This window comes from Ammodytes marinus (assembly GCF_949987685.1).
Source record: "Ammodytes marinus genome assembly, chromosome: 19".
In the NCBI taxonomy this organism is placed as follows: domain Eukaryota; kingdom Metazoa; phylum Chordata; class Actinopteri; order Uranoscopiformes; family Ammodytidae; genus Ammodytes; species Ammodytes marinus.
Window position 1 is genome coordinate 18,685,859 of NC_137223.1, and position 23,264 is coordinate 18,709,122.

Consider the following 23,264-nt stretch of genomic DNA (forward strand, 5'->3'; position numbering starts at 1 on the left):
CACTTGAGCGATCCAGATGAAAATCAGTTGAAAGTTTGCCAATGTGTCAACATTGAATAGGAGCAACAACAAATATTGGCTCACACGTTTGTTTCTAACCGTTACACACTCACATTATGAAACAGCTATTACTTGTTTTCAACCGTCTGACGATGTGAAGACCAAGTGGATTGACTGTATCTGCCTGAATTACTAGTCGTTTAAAATTCAAAAATAAATCATATAACCCTATAATGAGTTCAGCTCCTGCACTAAAAAGTGATTAACCGGGGCGCTCCAGTGGCGTAGTGGATAGAGCACGTACCATATTGGCTCCGGCCTTTGCTGCAGGTCCAAATACGACCCGTGGACCTTTACTGCAGGTCATCTCCCCTCTCTATCTGTCTCCCCACTTCAACTCTGTACTATCAAATAAAGCTTTAAAATGCCCAAAAATTATCTTTAAAAAAAAAGTGATAAACCACTTATTGTCATCTTACATGTAAGTAATAAGAATACAAACACGTTAAATTCATCTTAAATAAGTCACAACTTTTGAGAGCAACTGTTGGTAATGTTCTTTTTTTAAACAGCAGAGTGAGTTACATAAAGAAATCACTACACAGCAACCTGAGCAGGAAATGAAACAAGATGGTCAGGCAATGGATTACACATCAGTTTATTAAAAGACAACAAAACAAACAAAATGCTAAGTTATACCTGCATCAGTAAGTCATGGACATGGAAATACCATTGTCAAGTACAGGTCAGAGTTGTTAAGTAATTATAAAAAAAAATTAAACACAATTTGTATTCTCTAGCTATTGTCAGTGTTCACAGATATGATTTGCATAAAGTCAGTCTCAATCCCCTCAACTATTATAAAACTTAAAATAACACACATTACCCGTATACAACATGGCTTGGTAAGTTTACTCAAAGTGTTATTTGAGCTTGCTTCTCATGGTCATGATCCAAAACACATCAACTGTGTTATCTCCCCCCCCCCCTTTTTATTAAATTGTCGAAGGCTTTAAGCTAAGGCAGGAATGCATAGCTACAGAAAGTTAGCTAGAATAAGCAGCCCAACTTTGGTTCCCATTTATGTTATGGTACGTTATGACCATTTCATTCCTGGTGATTCCTGTGTCTGACAGAGCACACCACTCCACTCTTTGGCCTGAGCGTACCAAAGTCCACGATGTCGAAGGACTGCCCCGGCAAAAGGGTGAAGTCAAACCTCTGAAGCAGTTTGGCCATTACCACTTTAGCCTCCATCTGCAAACAACCCAACCCCACCCACCATGTTAATTCAATGTGTTATGTTCTGTGTGTGTTTGTGCTTGTATTTTATGACCTTTGCTACACACCTGCGCAAAGTTCTTTCCCAGGCATGAGCGTGGACCGAGGGCAAAGGGGTAGTAGCAGTAATAAGGCCTGATAACACAGATAAGACTTTAATAAGCACCATTTCCTCCTTTCATCTGAGACCATGATCAGTGTTTCAATATGTCGGGATGAAAATGTAAACATGACATTGTGTGAAAATTGTGTGCTGCTTACTTCGGAGCATCTGGGTGAAACCGGTCGGGATCAAATGTCAGCGGATCCTTGAAGAATTTATCCATTCTCCCAGTCGCATAGGAGCTAAACTGAATTTCAGAACAATCCATTGAACATCTTGATAGTAGGTTGATTATTCCTTGTCATTACCATAAAATAATGGCTTATGTAAGTACATCTTTGTTCTTCATGTATATAAAGCAGAAACACACTGTAAAACATTTTGGACATTCTGACCCACACTTCCTAATTTAGAGGTCCAAAGGTCAAAACGCGTGACTCACAAAAGCTGTGACTCCTCCGGGGATGTGGATACCATCAATGACGATGTCTTCCAATATGTCTCGAGATGTGCCTGGAGCTGTCGGGTACATCCTCAGAGTCTCTTTAAGCACCTGGGGGTGACAGAGGAAGTTGTACATCTTAGGTCACTTGCTTAAAAAACAGAACTACCGCCTGGCATGGCAAAGTAAAAGTACAGTGATGATGGTAGCTGGTAGGCAATCATTTAAAGAAGGTAAAGCTCCTAAGAAGTTACAATATGGCACAAAGTCATTGTGTGGTCACAATATGTAAGGTCTCTGAAACCTTTGACCTCCAAAATCTAAACAATTCATCCTAGCGTCCAAGTTTAAATTTAAGTACAAGCTGAACCTTAGTCTCCTAACTTCATGACATTTACCTGTGAGAGGTAGGTCAGCTTCCCCAGATCGTCAAAACTAATCTCCTGTTTCATCCCAATGACATCATCCACCTCTTTCTTCATTCTGAGAAATAGAAACAAAACTGAGGGATCCATCGTTGACATACATTATAAAAAATCTATCTCTACATTATAACTTCTTACTTCTCCAGTATAATGGGATGTCTCCCAAGTTCCATGATGCAAAAAGCCAGTTGATTCGCTGTTGTTTCTTGTCCTAAAAGGTTATGGATGGCAAAATCTATCAAGAGCATTCCCTTCAAATGGGGCAAATGTTGATGGACAACACACATGAACCAAAAAGTCGGACTAAAAAAAAACAGTTCAACAAAAAATACACTTGAATTTAGGAGTTAAATATTAGTGGTGATAACAGGATGACCACTCTTGGATCAAGCAAAGTATGACCATCAGAATATTTGTTTCAATGCAGATGAAAAAAATGGTGACAAAACTATTTCATTATATACTGTAAGTAAAAAATTAAATGTAAATTGACCATACAATTGTACAACTGTCCACAGAATGCACACTGAAACTGGTAAATAGCTAGCAATTTGAATGACTCGGAATAGGTACCTGTATGTATGTAAACTTAATTAATTCTAACATAGCTGGCGTTTTTCTAAATTCACAATTGTTTTCTACGGATGATAAAGCTGCTTGGTGTAACTGCAAAACTGAGAGTTAAACTTCTGTAGTATGGCTGACAGGGCAAAAAAAAAAAATAGAGTCGGCTCACTTTACTACATTTTATAAAAATGCAACTAAACCCAATATATGTGTGTAAAGGCTGTAAAACCAGCCAACTCGGGAAAAACATAAAAATATAAAATGTCAACAATATAAAGCAGTGCAGCATGTTTCACTGCTTTTTTAAAGCATCTGCTGCACGTACATCCTCAGTGCAGCCTTCCGGCTCTGATGTCGATGGAATTTTCCAAACTAAAAATGCAACCATCTCGACTTTGTTAAGTCAAGGTAAAAATCACTACTGTTATAAATATTCTGTCTGAAGTGATAACTGCACTTAACAGTTGGCACCTGTTTTAAGCACTTTTATGTTCCCATAAAAGTTAGACTTACTTTGTGCTATGGACCAAGTGTCATACACATCAAGCAGAAACAACCCAGACTCACCCGCGATAAAAAATGTCACAAAGTTGTCCAACATCAACTCTTCATCTTCTTCGGCCATGCTTTCCTCTAAAGTAATAAGGCAATAGAATTGAACAAGTAGAAATGAATCATACTACAGTCCTTGTATTATGTCATTTGTAATGCTGGAGTGAAAGTGGAACTCTGCAAGCCTAAACATACAAGTAAATTTAAGAGTGCATTTTATAAATTCTGTAACACTATGCTCCACACTTGAAAATAGATGCTTCATTTATATCAAGACACTGGACCACATGGTTTCATGACATATTTACAACACAGGGATGCTAGAATTGTCTGCTTATTTAATGAAAGAGCATCTGAATATTAGGGAGCATAACCTTCGCCAGCACTTTTGATGATCTGCGTGAGGATGTCCTTTGGGACGTCATCACCGTTTAGCATGGCGGTCTTCCTGTCATTTATCCACTGAGCTCCAGTTCTGCGCAGCAGGATGCAAGCTTCCTTCACTTCATTAACAAATGGTCGGTTCTTTGGATTGAACTGTAAATGGAAAGATTTAGGATCTCAAACCAATAACAGTACTTTGGCCAAACAAACTCCATGCAAACTTTCAGTGAAGTCATACCCTAAAAAAGAAGTCTCTTATACCCCACACCATCCCTTTCAGGCATGCCTCAATGGCTTTAGGGAAAGCTGAACTATTCTGCTGCAGATCTAAATCCACACCGAAAGCCACCTGAAAGTTTACAAGAAAAGAAACATACATTCAGATTGATGTAGAATGTAATCATTTTATAAAATAAGCTTTTCTTTGCAAGTTGGTGCTTTTGTCACACTCGAGAGAATCCCCTTTGTAACTGGGCTAATACAGACTATGGCCTGGTACCTTAGCAATAACATCAAGGGTTACGTAGTTGACTAGCTGAAGCATGTTGACATCGGTTTTGTTGTCAGCGTCATCTGTCAGCGTATTCATCAATTTATCTGCCCTCTCATTGAAAGTGCCCATTAGACCTCTCAAATACCTGGAAATAATTGTCATGTTAGGCTGTGGATAAACAGAGCCAGACAATTCCTGCAAAGCTCCACAGAAATCATTTAATTGGACAATTTAATCCAAAAGAAACATTGGAAAAATACACTGAACATAATCTACAATGATATCTATCACTGAAAGATACCCCATTCGGTCTCTTTTCGTGATTATTAATTAACTCACAAGCTGCTGAATGCAGGGTCCATGATCCGGCGCTGCTTATACCACAGTTCATGGTCTTGTGCAGTTACCAGGCCACTACCTAAGAACCTTAAGGAGAGATAGGGAATACAATTATTTTATAAAGCAAAATGCATACAGTATGTGCCGCAGGTTACTCAGGGGTAGGTATCCCTGAGAATACACTACGCATAATATAACTACTCTGACATTCCAATTAACTACCTTTGACCAAACAGGCTGAAGACTTTACTGTAGAACATTTTATCCTTGGGGTACTTTGGGGACATCAGGATTTCCTGAAAAATATGAGAGGAAACATTGACAATGCAAACACAACCAGCTGATATATATATATATTTTAAAAAAAGGTCAATAGATGGCACTGTAGGGACATTTATTATTATGCAACACTTATACAACTGATGGTTAGTCACTGTTTTACCTTAGTCGCCTCAGGACACGTCACAAGGAGTAAAACGTAATGCAGAGAATTTATCCGGCAAACAGGTCCATAAGTCTCAGACCTGTAAATGGCATCTGAATTCTAAGTTTGAATTACAGATAATATATCATACATCATAATGCATCAGAAAAACATATGCAAACCTGTAGACAAAGTGAAGTTGCAATGGGCACCTGACCTAAGGACACCGTATTATACTGGAAATTACAAAATGGTTGCACATTCATAAATAAATGTACATGGTCAGCAACAATACTCATGTAGGTTGTGATGTTTAAAAATGCTCAATTGGTACTAGAGATAGTTTGGAAGCCCTGAACTACCAAAGCACCAAGCCCTAACCGGACACGCTCATCTTTTGTTTTTTATCTGCTATCCCATGATCACAATATAAATATATTGTGACTAATTACTTAAAATGTTAGGTGTTGCTATCTCAAGATGACAAATTAATTAACTTGTGATCTCAAGATAACAGCAACTAATGTTTATATATGAATCTTATAGGCTGTGTTTTCTCTTGAACAAGAGATAATTACCATGTGAGGAAACAACCTTTTGTTGTGAGTGATGGGGGGAGTTAACTCGTGAGATTGAGGTAATGCACATGTTCTCGTGATAATGGCATATAACACAATAATAGGAAGTGATAGAGCCTTAAACGTACATGTGTATTTGTTTCAACTTTTTTTAATATAACATATTTGTGTTCAACACATTACTTTTAATATTATGGGCCGTTATCTTGTGATCACAAATTTTTCATTTCGTAAACACGATATGAAAAATTAATGAATTCATGAACATGATTTGCTGTTAGCTTGATCATGGTTTATTTGTCTCGTAATAAAGAGAAAACGGCACATTATATAGGCCTAAGTAATGAGTGTTTTTTTTTTGTTATCACAAGATTATTATCACAGGATAACGTGATAGGACAAATAAATAGGCCCTAAATGAACTTGCCTAGGCTGCCTAGTCCAGTGACTGGACTAGGCAGCCTTGAAAAGCGCGGTCTTTCCCATGTTCCCACAGTATTCTCTATCTAGTGCGATTACTTAGAAATGTGGGCACAAGGGACGTAGTCCTACAGTGGGGGTGTGGGAACATGCTCAAAAGCAGTCCATATATCTTAGATTAGTAAATAAGCTCCAATAGGTAGCCTAAACGTTTTTCTCTATGTCGATGCAGTAGCCTATTTCTGTTTAAATTAATTTATTTTATAGGTATGCTGGCATAGAAAACTTTATCGGTTTAACTTGAAAGGTTAAAGCAGTAGGCCTAACCTAGGCTATAATCAGCCACCTTTAGCAGTCTAGGATACATAGGCCCAGGCCCGGAGTGGCTAATCGGGAGAACCGGGAGCATTCCCGGTGGGCCGCTCTGGTTTTTGGGCTGCGAGGGCCGGCCCAGTCATGGCACTGGGTTAAAATATCATTATAGCCTACCTATTGGTGCATTAAAAATCATGTTATTAGTCCGCAGTTAAGTTACTGCTAATGGAAACTGAACATTTCCTACAGCTTCAGTTTTACATTAGAAGCATCTAACTGGCGTAACGTCAGATGACTTTTATTTTGAAGCAGAAACAGGAACTAGGGCCTCCTAGCCCTGCTGCGTGTCTCTCACTAGCAGCATGTCTTCCATGTCGGACTACGCGGTGAAAGAAGATAACTTGTAATTCTGCGCTCATACCAAAGGCTTCATAAGTTAGTGCCAGCCCCCAGTCATTTATTTTCAATGTAGGCCTATGCTCGGGACAATGGCGACTGGAGCGTCGGCTGCACTGGGATGAGCCCGAATCCGAACATTTATTCGGATGAGCACGGATAATGAGATCGATCCGAATATTTTTACTTCCCGAATTATTCGGGAAACAACTATTTATTTATTTTGCCTATCATGCACTAAATTGACGCAGCGCGTTCTGCCTTAACTTGAGTCGCACCTATCAGCTGTTCATCTCCGCTGCCGTGGCTTAGAAGAGAAAGACCGGCTGCATTTATGCCCATGCATAAATGCAGCCGGTCTTTCTCCCGTGAGCTGCGGTCTCTCTCCACTCCGCTGGAAGTTTCTGACCCCGACTCACCTTCAGTCCCTCCCGACTTTAATTTATTTCAAATCTCTGAACGTGAACCGCGTCTCTCTAATGGAAACTGGCCGACGACGCTGAAGTTGGCAGCTGATTCGCAGCAGCCGATTCGGCAGTTAAGGAAAAGTTAAGGGATTCTTAAGGAGCAGCGGAGCGACTGATTCTCCGTTGTTTAACCTCCTAAATCGCCGCGGTAAAGCCACATTAATTAGTCTAGATTATCTAAGAGAGTCTAACCATTCTTTAAAAACAGTTTAAAATTGATGTAACCTTTATTAAGTTTGTTTAAAAGACAGAGAGGGGAGATTTCACTGCTTTTTTTTGCATCTGGACCACATTAGAACTGGTCCTGATTGAAAACCACTGCACCTAGACTCTTCAAATCTGGACTAGAATATCACAGAGAGGCTATACATTATAGAAAACATAGTTTCTGATTTGTGAAACTTTTTTACTATTTGTGAAAATGCAAAGAATGCACATTTCAATGGTTTTTTTGGGGTCCAGACCACATTAGAACTGGTCCTGATTGAAAACCACTGCACCTAGACTCTTCAAATCTGGACTAGAATATCACAGTGAGGCTATAGATTATAGAAAACATAGTTTCTGATTTTTGAAACTTTTTTTCTATTTGTGAAAATGCAAAGAATGCACATTTTAATGGTTTTTAGGGGTCAATGCCACATTAGAACTGGTCCTGATTGAAAACCATTGCACCTAGACTCTTCAAATCTGGACTAGATTATCACAGTGAGGCTATAGATTATGGAAAATTTAGTTTCTGATTTGTGAAACTTTTATTCTATTTGTGAAAATGCAAAGAATGCACATTTTTATTGTTTTTAGGGGTCTAGGCCGGATTAGAATTGGTCCTGATTGAAAACCATTGCACCTAGACTCTTCAAATCTGGACTAGATTATCACAGTGAGGCTATAGATTATAGAAAACCTAGTTTTCGACTTGTGAAACTTTTTTTCTATTTGTGAAAATGAAATAAAGGCACATGTCAACGCTTTTTTGGGGTCTAGACCGCATTAGAACTGGTCCTGATTGAAAACCACTGCACCTAGACTCTTCAAATCTGGACTAGAATATCACAGAGAGGCTATACATTATGGAAAACATAGTTTCTGATTTGTGAAACTTTTATTCTATTTGGGTAAATGCAAAGAATGCACATTTTAATGTTTTTTTGGGGTCCAGACCGCATTAGAACTGGTCCTGATTGAAAACCACTGCACCTAGACTCTTCAAATCTGGACTAGATTATCATAGTGAGGCTATACATTATAGAAAACATAGTTTCTGATTTGTGAAACTTTTTTTCTATTTGTGAAAATACAATAAAGATACATTTCAAGGTTTTTTTGGGGTCCAGACTGCATTAGAACTGGTCCTGATTGAAAACCACTGCACCTAGACTCTTCAAATCTGGACTAGAATATCACAGAGAGGCTATACATTATAGAAAACATAGTTTTTGATTTGTGAAACTTTTTCTCTATTTGTGAAGATGAAATAAAGGCACATGTCAACGCTTTTTTGGGGTCTAGACCGCATTAGAATTGGTCCTGATTGAAAACCACTGCACCCAGACTCTTCAAATCTGGACTAGAATATCACAGAGAGGCTATACATTATGGAAAACATAGTTTCTGATTTGTGAAACTTTTATTCTATTTGTGAAAATGCAAAGAATGCACATTTTAATGTTTTTTTGGGGTCCAGACTGCATTAGAACTGGTCCTGATTGAAAACCACTGCACCTAGACTCTTCAAATCTCGACTAGATTATCATAGTGAGGCTATACATTATAGAAAACATAGTTTCTGATTTGTGAAACTTTTTTTCTATTTGTGAAAATACAATAAAGATACATTTCAAGGTTTTTTTGGGGTCCAGACTGCATTAGAACTGGTCCTGATTGAAAACCACTGCACCTAGACTCTTCCAATCTGGACTAGAATATCACAGTGAGGCTATAGATTATAGAAAACATAGTTTCTGATTTGTGAAACTTTTACCCTATCTGTGAAAATGCAATAAAGGCACATGTCAACGCTTTTTTGGGGTCTAGACCGCATTAGAACTGGTCCTGATTGAAAACCACTGCACCTAGACTCTTCAAATCTGGACTAGAATATCACAGTGAGGCTATAGATTATAGAAAAAATAGTTTCTGATTTGTGAAACTTTTTTTCTATTTGTGAAAATACAAAGAATGCACATGTTAATGGTTTTTAGGGGTCTAGGCCGCGTTAGAACTGGTCCTGATTGAAAACCACTGCATCTAGACTCTTCAAATCTGGACTAGAATATCACAGTGAGGCTATACATTATAGAAAACATAGATTCTGATTTGTGAAACTTTTACCCTATCTGTGAAAATGCAAATAATGCACATTTTAATGGTGTTTAGGGGTCCAGACCGCATTATAACTGGTCCTGATTGAAGCTGATGTCTTTATATTTGTTTTTTTTGTTTTGTTTTTTAAAGATATTTTTTGGGCATTTTTATGCTTTATTGACAGTGTAGAGACAGAGTTGAAATGGGGCAGGGAGGGGAGTGACATGCAGAGAACGGTTGGTTACGTTGTAACCCAGGTTCTCTGAGTGGAGAGACTATCTCTCCACCTTACATAGTTGACGTGGATACTCTTTAAGACACATCACTGGTGGCGGCCACGCATGATTGGCCAGCCGTGGCGGCCACGCATGATTGGCCAGCCGTGGCTATATAAGCTACACGCATGCGTGGCCTCTTCGGTTTGAACCTTGATTGGAACGCGTTTCTGAGCGGCATCTTGGCTGGAGAGATAGTCTCTCCACTCAGAGAACCTGAGTTACAACGTAACCAACCGTTCTCTATCGTGTCAAGACTATCTCGCCACCCTACATATTTCATATGTATGGGGACTTCTGTAAGGCACACCGCGAGGAAACCAAGCAGACCCAGCTGCTTCTGCGGGAGCCTAAATAAAAAAAGGCAGTTGAGTTCGAATGACACGTCACCACCACCAGAGTGTTCACCCATGTGCCCAGTATAAAGGAACTATTTACAATTATACATTATGTACACACCCATCGCCAAGGCGCCAGACGCTACCAAGGCTAAGCTGGCCCTGCAAGACCCTAAAGCCAGCCATGAATGGGTAGATGGCCTAGCCCAAACGCGCACCGTCCTGCTGCATTGAGCCCAGCACTCGCTGCGAGAATGGGGTGCTGGCTGCCACATTCATGCAGTAGAACCGGATAAAAGTTGACAGGGTCGACCAAGAGGCCGCCGTACAAATCTCAGATAGAGGGGCCCCTCGCCATAGGGCCCATGACGTAGCAATGCCCCGTGTGGAGTGAGCCCGCACCCCTACTGGGGTCGGCTTGGTTGCCCTCTCATATGCCTGCTGGATACCATCCACAACCCAGTGGGCAAGCCTGGCCTTGGAGACTAGCTGTCCAAGACGGTTAGGCTTGTAACAGACAAAGAGCTGGCCCGTTGTCCTATGGCCACGTGTCCGATGCAGATACACTGTTAGGGCCCTGACTGGGCACAGTAGTGACCGCCTACTCCACCCTGCTTCACCTTCCTGAGGAGGGTGGAAAGGGTGCAGCTCAATAGATCGACCGGCGTGGGACTCAGACCAGACTTGAGGGTGGAATGCAGGGTTTGGGCGCAGCACCACCCCGGCACCACCTGGCAAGAAGCGGCAGCAGTCCTCATGCACTGAAAGAGCATGCAGCTCTTCCATTCTCTTAGCAGACACAATTGCGAGCAAAAACGCAGTCTTGAGAGAAAGCCATTGTAGCCTAGTTCTATCCAGGGGCTCGAATGGCTCATTCTGCAAGGCCGACAGCACCACCTCCAAATCCCATGGGGGGACAGCTGGCCTTCTGCGATGTGGAGTAACCCTACGAGCGCCTCTAAGAAACTGAGCAATAAGGTTGCAACAGCCTTCTGCCAGCTTCCGAGGTCCAACACGGGCTGCCTTTATGGCTGACACTATTCCCCTCAATGTCAAGGGAGATTTTCCCACCTCCAACATTTCCTGGAGGAACTGGAGAATGTCATGGGCCGTGCAGGCGAGGGGATCCACCTGTCTCGAATTGCACTATGATTGAAACCCTCCCCAACGATAAGCGTATGCTGCCCTCGTTGATGGAGCCCGGGCTCCTTGTAGAGTGCTAAGGGTTTTTCCTGGCTCAGAATGGGCCTTTGGGGGGGTTCGCGACTATGTGCAACAGTAAAGGCAAAACGTTATTGTATTTTAAGAGGGGTGTGGGGTTGGGAGAGGGCAGTTTCTGTCCAGCTACAGAGCATTTAGGTTAGCCTGTCAATCGCTGTGTTACCATGGAGCTTACTGACTGATAACATCACAAAATTAATATCAATTTGTTCTTCCAGGAATTGTAGAATCTTTCAGCCCTTCATTTTGAACTCTCAAAAAATAATCTAGTCTTGAAGAGCTTTTTAAAGTTTGATTTACAGTAAAATGATTTCCTTGATGATTCAGGTGTGTCCATATCAGATAAGTGTAGTTCTTTAATTCAATTATGCATGAATTTCCTTTCCTTTTTTGTGTGCCATATGGTTACAAAAGGTGGTTTTTATATATTGTTGTACAGTTTTGGCATATGGATTATTTTACCTGAGTGGTCCTGCTATTTGTGTCTGGGTTTTATTCTATGAATTGTGAAACGTCTTTGGCCCCCTCAGGTAAAACAGAAAACAGGTGTTCATTTTGTTGTTCTTCTAAACAGGGTTATTACTCTGTTGTTTTCCAAACAGGTTTAAATATGTCTTAACGTACATTTTTGTGTGACACCTAAAGTGTTTGACCTATGTCTTCAGGTTGACACCAGCAGCCAGGTACGATTTGAAAAATGTTCCATGACTTTCATGTCACATACTGAACATACTGCATAGACCAAGCCCAGGTGTCACGACTCACACCATAAGGATGTCTGACCTGTTCTTTACTGCACCTCAGGGGCGGCCCGCGGCATAGGCCATATCTGTAATAGTGTCCTTTGTTGTTGCCTGCTCCTGTGATAAACATAGTGAATACTCAAGAAAACCAATGTTATTTTGTAAAAATCTGTTGAATATTAAGCGATTGTGTGAGTTTTAGGGTATTACAATAAATTGGTAAGTAAGTCAGAAATGTACTACTATTTTATTAAAATGTACTACTATTTTATTTACAGAAACTATGTTTTCTATAATCTATAGCCTCACTGTGATATTGTAGTCCAGATTTGAAGAGTCTAGGTGCAGTGGTTTTCAATCAGGACCAGTTCTAATGCGGTCTAGACCCCAAAACAGCGTTGACATGTGCCTTTATTGCATTTTCACAGATAGGGTAAAAGTTTCACAAATCAGAAACTATGTTTTCTATAATCTATAGCCTCACTGTGATATTCTAGTCCAGATTTGAAGAGTCTAGGTGCAGTGGTTTTCAATCAGGACCAGTTCTAATGCAGTCTGGACCCCAAAAAAGCGTTGACATGTGCCTTTATTGCATTTTCACAGATAGAAAAAAGTTTCACAAATCAGAAACTATGTTTTCTATAATCTATAGCATCACTGTGATAATCTAGTCCAGATTTGAAGAGTCTAGGTGCAATGGTTTTCAATCAGGACCAGTTCTAATGTGGCCTCGACCCCTAAAAACCATTAAAATGTTCATTCTTTGCATTTTCACAAATAGAAAAAAAGTTTCACAAATCAGAAACTATGTTTTCTATAATCTATAGCCTCACTGTGATATTCTAGTCCAGATTTGAAGAGTCTACGTGCAGTGGTTTTCAATCAGGACCAGTTCTAATGCAGTCTGGACCCCAAAAAACCATTAAAATGTGCATTCTTTGCATTTTCACAAATAGAATAAAAGTTTCACAAATCAGAAACTATGTTTTCCATAATGTATAGCCTCTCTGTGATATTCTAGTCCAGATTCGAAGAGTCTAGGTGCAGTGGTTTTCAATCAGGACCAGTTCTAATGTGGTCCAGATGCAAAAAAAGCAGTGAAATCTCCCCTCTCTTTCTTTTAAACAAACGTAATAAAGGTTACATCAATTGTAAACTGTTTTTAAAGAAAGGTTAGACTCTCTTAGATAATCTAGACTAATTAATGTGGCTTTACCGTGGCGATTTAGGAGGTTAAACAACGGAGAATCAGTCGCTCCGCTGCTCCTTAAGAATCCCTTAACTTTTCCTTAACTGCCGAATCGGCTGCTGCGAATCAGCTGCCAACTTCAGCGTCGTAACGGGCCGTGTAATTCATTTAATAAAATCGATCTTTAAATATTTGATCTGCAAAGACTTCGTCTGTTTAGTTCATACAATCTGTTTATAACTAAGAGATTTGCTCAAACAAAGTTTAGTTTTTGTGCGTTGATCACTTACATCACTAGATTATAAAACGCTGTTTCCTAGTCCAAGGTAATTATTCATTGAACCAAGTTAGAAATTAAAAAAGATAGGGAGAGAGATAGCGCGACAGAGATAGGTCTATAGAGAGACAGAGGGAGAGAGAGAGTGAGAGAGAAGAGGGAAATAAACGGGCAAAATAAATCGGTAACACTTTACAATAAGGGTACATTAATTAATGGTTAGTTAATGCTTAATAAGGTTTAACTAACCATTAGTTAACTGTTAACTACGGTGTCTAGTAAGCATTTACTAATGGTATTAATGTTAACTAAGGTATTAATTACTACATTATGTACTGTTTATAAATATCCTATATTAACCTTAGTTAACCAATTAATTAAGCTTGAACCAACAGTTGATTAATATAATAATAAGCATTAATTAACTGTTAACAAATGTCATTTTTGTAACATTACTTAAGCATAATTAACCTTTTATTAATGTTCTTTGTGACCCTTATTGTAAAGTGGGAACCATTTATCCATTAAGTAACACTTAATAAATGCACACCAGTGCTGAATAGGCATTACTTATGTGTAATTAACCATTTACTAATGGACTTTGTGACCCTTATTGTAAAGTGAGAACCATTTCTCATGAATTAACACCTAATAAAGGCATACTAGTGCTGATTAAGCATCACTTAAGCATAATTAACCATTTCTTAATGTTATTTGTGACCCTTATTGTAAAGTGGGAATCATTCATCACTTGTTACACTTAATAAATGCAAAATAGTGCTGAATAAGGATTACCTAAGTACAATCCATCAATCAACATTGCTCTTTGTGACCCGTGTACATTCTCTATAATAACAATATTAAACATACTAAAATATTTCCAACTGGAAATCAATTCATGACAACAATCTGTTATCAACACAATTCAGTCACAATTTAAAAAAGAAAGAAAATGTTATTTTATTTAGAATCTTTAGTTTTATTTGGAAACACGGCTCTCACATTTGACATGAATACCGTCAAAGAACTCCAAAATAGTTTCTTCAACAAATTATATCCAGTTTAATGATTTTCTCTGAAAGTAACAAACGGGTAGCCTGGAAATCCTGACCCTGATATCTTGAACGATAGAGGGTCTGGCGACGATCAATAGTAATTTCCAACTCTAGGGGCGGCTCCTACTCGTGCATTTCAAATGCCACTGCACGCAGTTGGATAGCACTACAACCAATCAGAGCGATGCACAAGTGACGTAAGCCCCGTTCGTTTAGCGAACAGCTGTTAAACTGTTCAATTAAACGTTTGCCGTTGTCGGTCGGCAAAACAGAACATTCCACTTACTTGCTAGTGAAAGCTATGAGTCCCGTCTTCCAATTCGTTAAGGGTCGAGGCCAAAGCAGTCTCAAACTCACACAACATATCCGCAGCCATCTTTGATGTTTACTATCACAGCTTCGACGTCGCATGCACGTCACTGTCGTCATCCGGTTACGTCCTCCCCAGAGCACCATATAAAGGGCTCTGGCGCGCCCATATTAGATAGAACCAATTGAAACGTTATACCAGATTTCTGGTAGTCTTGATAAGCTTCAACGGAGCGTCTCCAGACCAACACGCGCAGCAAATTTAATTTGCCAGCGCCTAGTGGCAGGTCTGGGAATGCCAGGCTAACAAACGGGAGGAAATGGATTACTAACAGCAATGGTGAAACACACTGACTCAACAGTTAGGTTTAACAGGTAAATGTGTATTTTCTACTCTCTTCCTTGAAGTGTATATCATTGTTGCAACATAAACAAAAATAAAATACACAAAGAACATAACAGTTCCATTTTTAATCATGGACTAAAGATAAAACAAAATAATGATCACTCTCTTGTGACTAAACACTAGTTTAACCTGGCCCTATCATTGTTATTTGAATGAACACATATGTATTTCATTTAACCTTTATTTATACTCGAAAGATCAGTTGAGGGGTGACCCTCATTTATAATCTCTCGCTCTCTTTAGATCCAGTTCTTGGGTTTGCTAGCCACTCCAGGCCTGGGTGCTCCTCTCCAAATGAAGCAGTTGGGCTGGAATCCAAGAATCTTGTCTAATCACCAAGTTGATGTACATGGAAAAAATGAAAATAATCAGTTAACAGTTCAGATGCATTTTTGTTTCCTTTATCTAAATCATTATAGCATAGCATTACGGTTCCACATTATGTATTATTATTATAACATAATGCATTGCATTGCTGAAACTGAAATATCTTTGGTACCTTAATCAAATAAAATTCTCACTGAACCTTTAACAAGTTGACACTATTTTTTCATTCAAAAAACATGTAATCTCTATGACGATTCTACACAACACATGCTCAGTTTAAGCCCATTTTAGCCTGGAATAGCAACGTGCACTTTGAATATGGAAAATGCTTCCATGTGTTCACATATGGTTTGGTGTCTATAAACACTCACTTTATTTAGCCACCGCTACAATTACTGCTAAAAGTTACCTGTGAAGCTAGCCAGCACAAGCCTCATGCTAACGGTGCTATGCTAGCGGGAGGCTGCATCACTAATATATTTCACATTATTCATTTCTTACATACACACACACACACACACACACACAGCTATATCATCTCACGAATACCTTAGTTAACTCACCAATAATTGTGTTGGGCTAATGGCAGCATACTGTAATTGTAACCACCACGGGTCTTTTGTGAGAATAAAGCACATAGCTGCTGGCCTGCTGCTTCACTGTCCAGACACACATCCTCTTTCTTGCTGGCTGATCGCTGGGCGAGTTCAAGTGCTTGTAAAACGTGGGTAATCCTAATGTCAATAAGGTTTGTAAAGAAATATTTTTCTTAAGTAAAGTCTCCAAACATATTTTCACCTTCCCAAAGTTGAAAATACATTGCATACATACATGCATTCACTCTACAGCCATTGTTGATTATCAATAGCCTATTATTGATCATATAAATCACCTATAGATCTCGTTTTTACTGGATCCTGGCCACTGGGAGGATAGAAAGACGGATGTGTGCCTGGACAGTAAAAGCAGCAGCTAAGCTACGTGCTTGAAGCCAGCTTGACCTGACCGACCCATTATTCTCACACAAAAGACCTGTGGTGGTTACAGTTATGCTGCCATTAGCCAAATGAAATTATTGGTGAGTTAATTAAGGTGTTAGTGAGATGATATAGTTGTGTGCAGTGTTGCCAACTTAGCGACTTTGTCGCTAGATTTAGCGACTTTTCAGACCCCTTTGGCGACTTTTTTTCAAAAAAGCGACAAGCGACAAATCTAGCTTCTTTTCTGGAGTTATTGGTGACTTTTTCGCCGAAGCAAATATCACTTTTAACGCTTCTCAACGAGCAGCGGGAGCTTCCCGGCCCGTCCCCCGTCACAGAGCATTGACAGACGGCCCGGTCCTTGCGCAGCAGCCCCTCCCAGCTGCGGTCAGAGCAGGAGATACACCTCTCCGCTCGTGTTCCGTTAGCATCACTATTAGCAGTTAGCAGCTTTTCCCACCTCTTCTACGGTCTACGAGTAGTGCAATTCAAAATGTTATGCAGTGCTTTTCTAACCATGAGCATGTATGATTACTGCTAGACTTAACATTACCACGTTGGTTGTTTATGCGATTGTCACGTTCATAACACTAGAACCTCATCTATTCAAATATTACTGTATAAAACCCCTGTCTACAAATATGCAAATTAGGCGATGACGTCATCTACGAATATGCAAATTAGGTGATGACGTCATCTGGCGACTTCTAGCGACTTTTTGGACAGCCAATAGCTACTTTCCTTACTGAAGAGTTGGCAACACTGGTTGTGTGTGTGTAAGAATACTTTGAAATATATTAGCGACATAGCCTCCCGCTAGCATAGCAACGTTAGCATTAGCGCGCTGCTATATGAGCAGCGTTAGCATGAGGCTTGTGCTGGCTAGCTTCACAGGTAACTTTTAGCAGTAATTGTAGTGGTGGCTAAGTAAAGTGTGTGTTCATGGACACCAAACCGTATGTGAATAAATGTTAGCATTATTCCATATGCAAAGTGCATGTTGCTATTTCTTGCTAAAATGAGCTAAAGCTGAGCATGTGTTGTGTAGAATGGCCATAGAGATAACATGTTTTTTGAATGAAAAAATAGTGTCAACTTGTTAAAGGTTCAGTTAGAATTTTATTTGATTAAGGTACCAAAGATATTTCAGTTAAGCAATGCAATGCATTATGTTATAATAATAATACATAATGTGGAACCGTAATGCTATGCTTTAATGATTTATTTCATTTCATTTTCATTTAACTTTTATTTATCCTCGAGAGACCAATTGAGGGGTGACCCTCATTTTCAATGGTGTCGAGTTCAAACAAATTCCAAGGAAAAACAACAATGCATAGATAAAGGAAACAAAAATGCATCTGAACTGTTAACTGATTATTTTCATTTTTTCCATGTACATCAACTTGGTGATTAGACAAGATTCTTGGATTCCAGCCCAACTGCTTCATTTGGAGAGGAGCACCCAGGCCTGGAGTGGCTAGCAAACCCAAGAACTGGATCTAAAGAGAGCGAAAGATTATAAATGAGGGTCACCCCTCAACTGATCATTCGAGTATAAATAAAGGTTAAATTAAATACATATGTGCTCATTCAAATAACAATGATAGGGCCAGGTTAAACTAGTGTTTAGTCACAAGAGAGTGATCATTATTTTGTTATATCTTCAGTCCATGATTAAAAATGGAACTGTTATGTTCTTTTTGTATTTTATTTTTGTTTATGTTGCAACAATGATATACACTTCAAGGAAGAGAGTAGAAAATACATATTTACCTGTTAAACCTAACTGTTGAGTCAGTGTGTTTCACCATTGCTGTTAGTAATCCATTTCCTCCTGTTTGTTACTTTCAGAGAAAATCATTAAACTGGATATAATTTGTTGAAGAAACTATTTTGGAGTTCTTTGACGGTATTCATGTCAAATGTGAGAGCCGTGTTTCCAAATAAAACTAAAGATTCTAAATAAAATAACATTCTCTCTTTTTTAAATTGTGACTGCATTGTGTTGATAACAGATTGTTGTCATGAATTGATTTCCAGTTGGAAATATTTTAGTATGTTTAATATTGTTATTATAGAGAATGTACACGGGTCACAAAGAGCATTGTTGATTGATGGATTGTACTTAGGTAATCCTTATTCAGCACTATTTTGCATTTATTAAGTGTAACAAGTGATAAATGGTTCCCACTTTACAATAAGGGTCACAAATAACATTAAGAAATGGTTAATTATGCTCAAGTGATGCTTAATCAGCACTAGTATGCCTTTATTAGGTGTTAATTCATGAGAAATGGTTCTCACTTTACAATAAGGGTCACAAAGTCCATTAATAAATGGTTAATTACACTTAAGTAATGCCTATTATGGTTAATTATGCTTCAGTAATGCCTATTCAGCACTGGTGTGCATTTATTAAGTGTTACTTAATGGATAAATGGTTCCCACTTTACAATAAGGGTCACAAAGAGCATTAATAAATGGTTAATTATGCTTAAGTAATGTTACAGAAATGACATTTGTTAACAGTTAATTAATGCTTATTATTATATTAATCAACTGTTGGTTCAAGCTTAATTAATGGGTTAACTAAGGTTAATATAGGATATTTATAAACATTACATAATGTAGTAATTAATACCTTAGTTAACATGAATACCATTAGTAAATGCTTACTAGACACATTAGTTAACAGTTAACTAATGGTTAGTTAAACCTTATTAAGCATTAACTAACCATTAATTAATGTACCCTTATTGTAAAGTGTTACCAATAAATCTTATCTAGATCGATGGATCATACAACTTAGTTTAGTTAAAAATAAAAAGAGTGCGCAAGTTTATGATTTACTGTGATGTAATAGGCCTACTGTTTCAGACTCTGAATGTTCAATGTCCCCCAGTCAAACGTGTAGGGGCTCAGACAGTTCATAACTTATAATGAGAGAGAGAAACAGACGAGAAGTAGCCTATGAGGAAAATATCTCATTATTAATAATATGCCAATATTAAATACATTTGAGGCTCTGAAGGGACAATAATTGTTGGTGAAAAAATATTCAGACATAAGCCCAGCCCACTTCCGGTTTCATATCCTAATACAGATACAGATAATTGTGTTTGTTGAACAGATACAGATAATGACGTCTCCGCACACTCCTACTGCACATAGTAGCACCATGGCAGGCACCTGAGTAGGCTACACAGGAGCATTTGAGTCCACACACAGTCTAAATACACAGAATTACAAGGGTGCAGAGAACAGTGCACTTTTGCAGACGTACATATTAAGGTTGTTATTACATTATATTAATAATGTTGGTCGTGAACTAAAATGGGCCGGCCTGAGGCATGAAACTCCAGGGCTGAAAATGAGTCCCACAAGGCATGTTACCAGCATCAGAATTATCTGCTAAAGTTCAAACAAACTTTGCCCATAGGCAAGTTCATTTAGGGCCTATTTATTTTTCCTATCACGTTATCCTGTGACAATAATCTTGCGATAACAAAAAAAAAATACCACTCATTACTTAGGCCTATATAATGTGCCGTTTTCCAGGGGCGGATCTACCGGGGTGGCATGGGGTGGCAGCTGCCACCCTAAAAAAAGCCTTGCCACCCCAGCTGCCACCCCAGTTGGCAGCGCCAAATTAAACATTTATTTCTGGCTGTTAAGAGACATTTACGAGCGTGAGTTTCAAATGTCCGACTGCAAGTGAATGCAGCCAGGTAATATGGTAATATTTAATAGTAATTTTTATGCAGTAATTTGTGTCTTCTGTATTTATTTATCGTGGACAAGTTAAGGAAAAGACAACTAGCTCCCATTGACGCAAATCTAATGGAATATAAATTAGTAAGGCACTGAGGCATTCTGTATTGCATTCAAATATTTATTCTACTTTATTGTTCAAAACTTTCTGTACATTGAAAACGTGTCACCTTTTGGAGTGTTTTTTTGTAGGACTCACTACTCATGATGCAGCAGCAGTGTTAACTATTATGACACTATACATTGGAAATAAACAGGGTAGGCTATCAGCAGTCAACTAGGCAGATAGTTCCATGGCTATCAGCAGCTAGCTAACGTTAGCTTGTTAGCTAAACTTTAGGCAAAAGAGTTAGAAACCAGATAATGTTAGCATCCTTCCTTAGACACTTGACCTAATCTAATTCACCTTGAAGGTGAGAAAGTGCATCGTATTGGGCTTGACAAGCTCACTATCTACTTACATTGGGACCACTACACTGCCTGCTGCACTGCGGGAGGCTGACCCCAGACCCCCCATTTAAAAAGTGTCCTAAACCGAGGTTTAATCATAACCTACACCCTTGAAATTCATTAATTATTTTGTTTAATTTTATCTATAGGCCTTTGTACAAGGATACTTCCTAATTCTTATCACACTATTTTAAATTAAAGTCGTAGGTCGTGCTTATCAATTGCTCATAATAACCAGTAGACCTATTTCTGTGTGACATTACTGAACCTCTTCCCATTTACAGTGTGTTTAACAGGTCACTGTTTGTGACCAAACATAGGAAAATGCCGCACAATATTTATATGAATGATGTTATCTGTATTGTATGTAAATTACTAGAATATTTGAATAACTTGATATTTGCACTCAAGTTTGACTGATGATTGACATCTGATGGGAGTATCTCATATTAACACAGACAAATAGGGCCTACCAAAGACTCACTGTTAACTAAGTACTTATTGCAGCCCTATTTGCATAAATTTTGAGCCCCATGCTGGTGTATTAGTGCAGGTGTTTGTTGTGAGGCAGGTAATGTAGTAATTATTCAGTAATAATACTCTTTAAACATTTTATGTTTAAATGTAAGGCTTCACTCGTGCTACAATACATTAAGTATTATGTTATTTAGTCAACATATCTAAATGTGGGGGCTTTCCCAAGTAAATATTTATTTATATGGCTTTAATTAAATCGGCATACTATACATCCGCCACAGGTTGCCACCCCTTAAAATCTCCTGCCACCCTCTTGCCACCCCATGAATATTTTTCTAGATCCGCCCCTGGTCCAGTGTAAAATCGCTTTTCCTTACCACTCCAGAAATGAGTCATGTATCACTTCGCCATTTCTCATCATCCTCGAAAACGTTGGTGCATGTCCGAGTAAGAAACTGAAAGAAAAAAAAGTCGAGTTATTTCAATTCTATTCAGCTAACGTCAGCTAAACGAGACAAATAGACGGCAACGGCGGAGTCAACTAAACAACGACCTTCACTTCGCCTACCTGTCTCTCGGTGGCCCAGGTATGTGGTCATACTTCAAATGAATTCGTTTAATGTACACGCAGTAACCAATAAACGCAATCAAAAACAGAAACAATAGGGCCATGAGCGCTTGTGCAATCCAGAGCAAAAGCACTTGGAAAAGTGCCATTTTGGTCAAGTCAAGTGGCACCCAGAAACGCTGAACCGCTGGTAAGCTGCTCCACAGTGAATTGGCAATTGGTGATTCTTGTCAGCCCGTAAAAATGATGCTACGTCAATGTCTCCGCCTCTGTAGTCTCGCAAAGCCAGACCAAACTACCGCCTCTGTAAACCTTTGACACAGAAGCAAACCGGGTACCATGACATTTTAGAGATATTAGCGTTTTAAAATCGAATGCCCGTTCAGCAGGCTCCATAGCTCAGTGGTTAGAGCACTGGTCTTGTAAACCAGGGGTCGCGAGTTCGATCCTCGCTGGGGCCTAGCTGGTGAGGAACGTTTTCCTGTGTACAATTGCGAAAGATATACCTTCTCAAGATTCCTTGATCTTGTTCTTGGTTTCGGTCTTACCTTTTTATCATAAACTTGTCATTTAACCACTGGGTAGCATTGATATAAGCAACATAGTCAAATATATTGTAACTTGTTACTTTAATCTCATGGTGAATAATTCTGCTCTGCATCTTGGCTTTCCATCAACAGTAGGCCATATACACGGTAAATAAATCTGCCTATTCGCTCACTATACTACTATCATTCATAGCCTATCTAAAGTCTGATAGCCTTAACACCCAACCAAATTGTTTCCATCAGCTTGGATTCAGAATATTATTTTTATTTGGTTGTTATATCGATATGAAGGTCGGGTAGCCTAGGCCTAAGAGGCCTACCGAGCATAATGAAAACCATAGGAAATATCATGGTAAAAGATTACAGTAACCATTATAGCCACCAAAACAGATGTTCCTATGTGGGAAATATAGTCTTAATCAGATTTTATATCAGACATAGCCTAATTTGTGCCAGTCATGCCAGGACACACATTCTTTCAGGGAAAATAGCACATATTAAAACAAAGTAGGCTATGTTTTTTATTGAAATACATTGATTACACTGACAACCTAAAGGTTAATTTTTGATCCAGAAGAGTGACATTTTGAACATAACAAAGATTGAGGGGAAATGCGTCAGTGCCATCCGTTATTTTTCTCTACTATTAACTTTCTCTCGAATCAGGTTTGTGTCAACTCCCTAAAAAGAAGGCAAAATAGATGCATTCTTAATAAAGCACAAGCAGGCCTATGTGGCCCACTGCACCCTGTAAACCTCGGTTTATGATATGGAAATATCATATGACATGACGCAGAGGTAAGTAAGGGTTGTCATGACTTCAAAGCTATGAAC

General features: G+C 39.0%; 1 protein-coding gene across 1 annotated transcript; it reads right to left on the minus strand.

The window, feature by feature from the left end:
• Window positions 1–1,107: 1,107 nt before the first annotated feature.
• Window positions 1,108–22,031, minus strand: cyp46a1.2 (cytochrome P450, family 46, subfamily A, polypeptide 1, tandem duplicate 2; the record flags this gene model as incomplete). The annotated part of the gene is made up of 15 exons (XM_080047690.1): window positions 1,108–1,257; window positions 1,350–1,416; window positions 1,543–1,631; window positions 1,827–1,937; window positions 2,225–2,309; window positions 2,390–2,462; window positions 3,386–3,451; window positions 3,745–3,907; window positions 3,993–4,103; window positions 4,254–4,392; window positions 4,587–4,673; window positions 4,809–4,882; window positions 5,029–5,110; window positions 21,692–21,769; window positions 21,883–22,031. The coding sequence occupies 15 exons, from the start codon at window positions 22,029–22,031 to the stop codon at window positions 1,108–1,110; spliced, it is 1,524 nt and encodes a 507-aa protein (XP_079903816.1).
• Window positions 22,032–23,264: the final 1,233 nt, after the last annotated feature.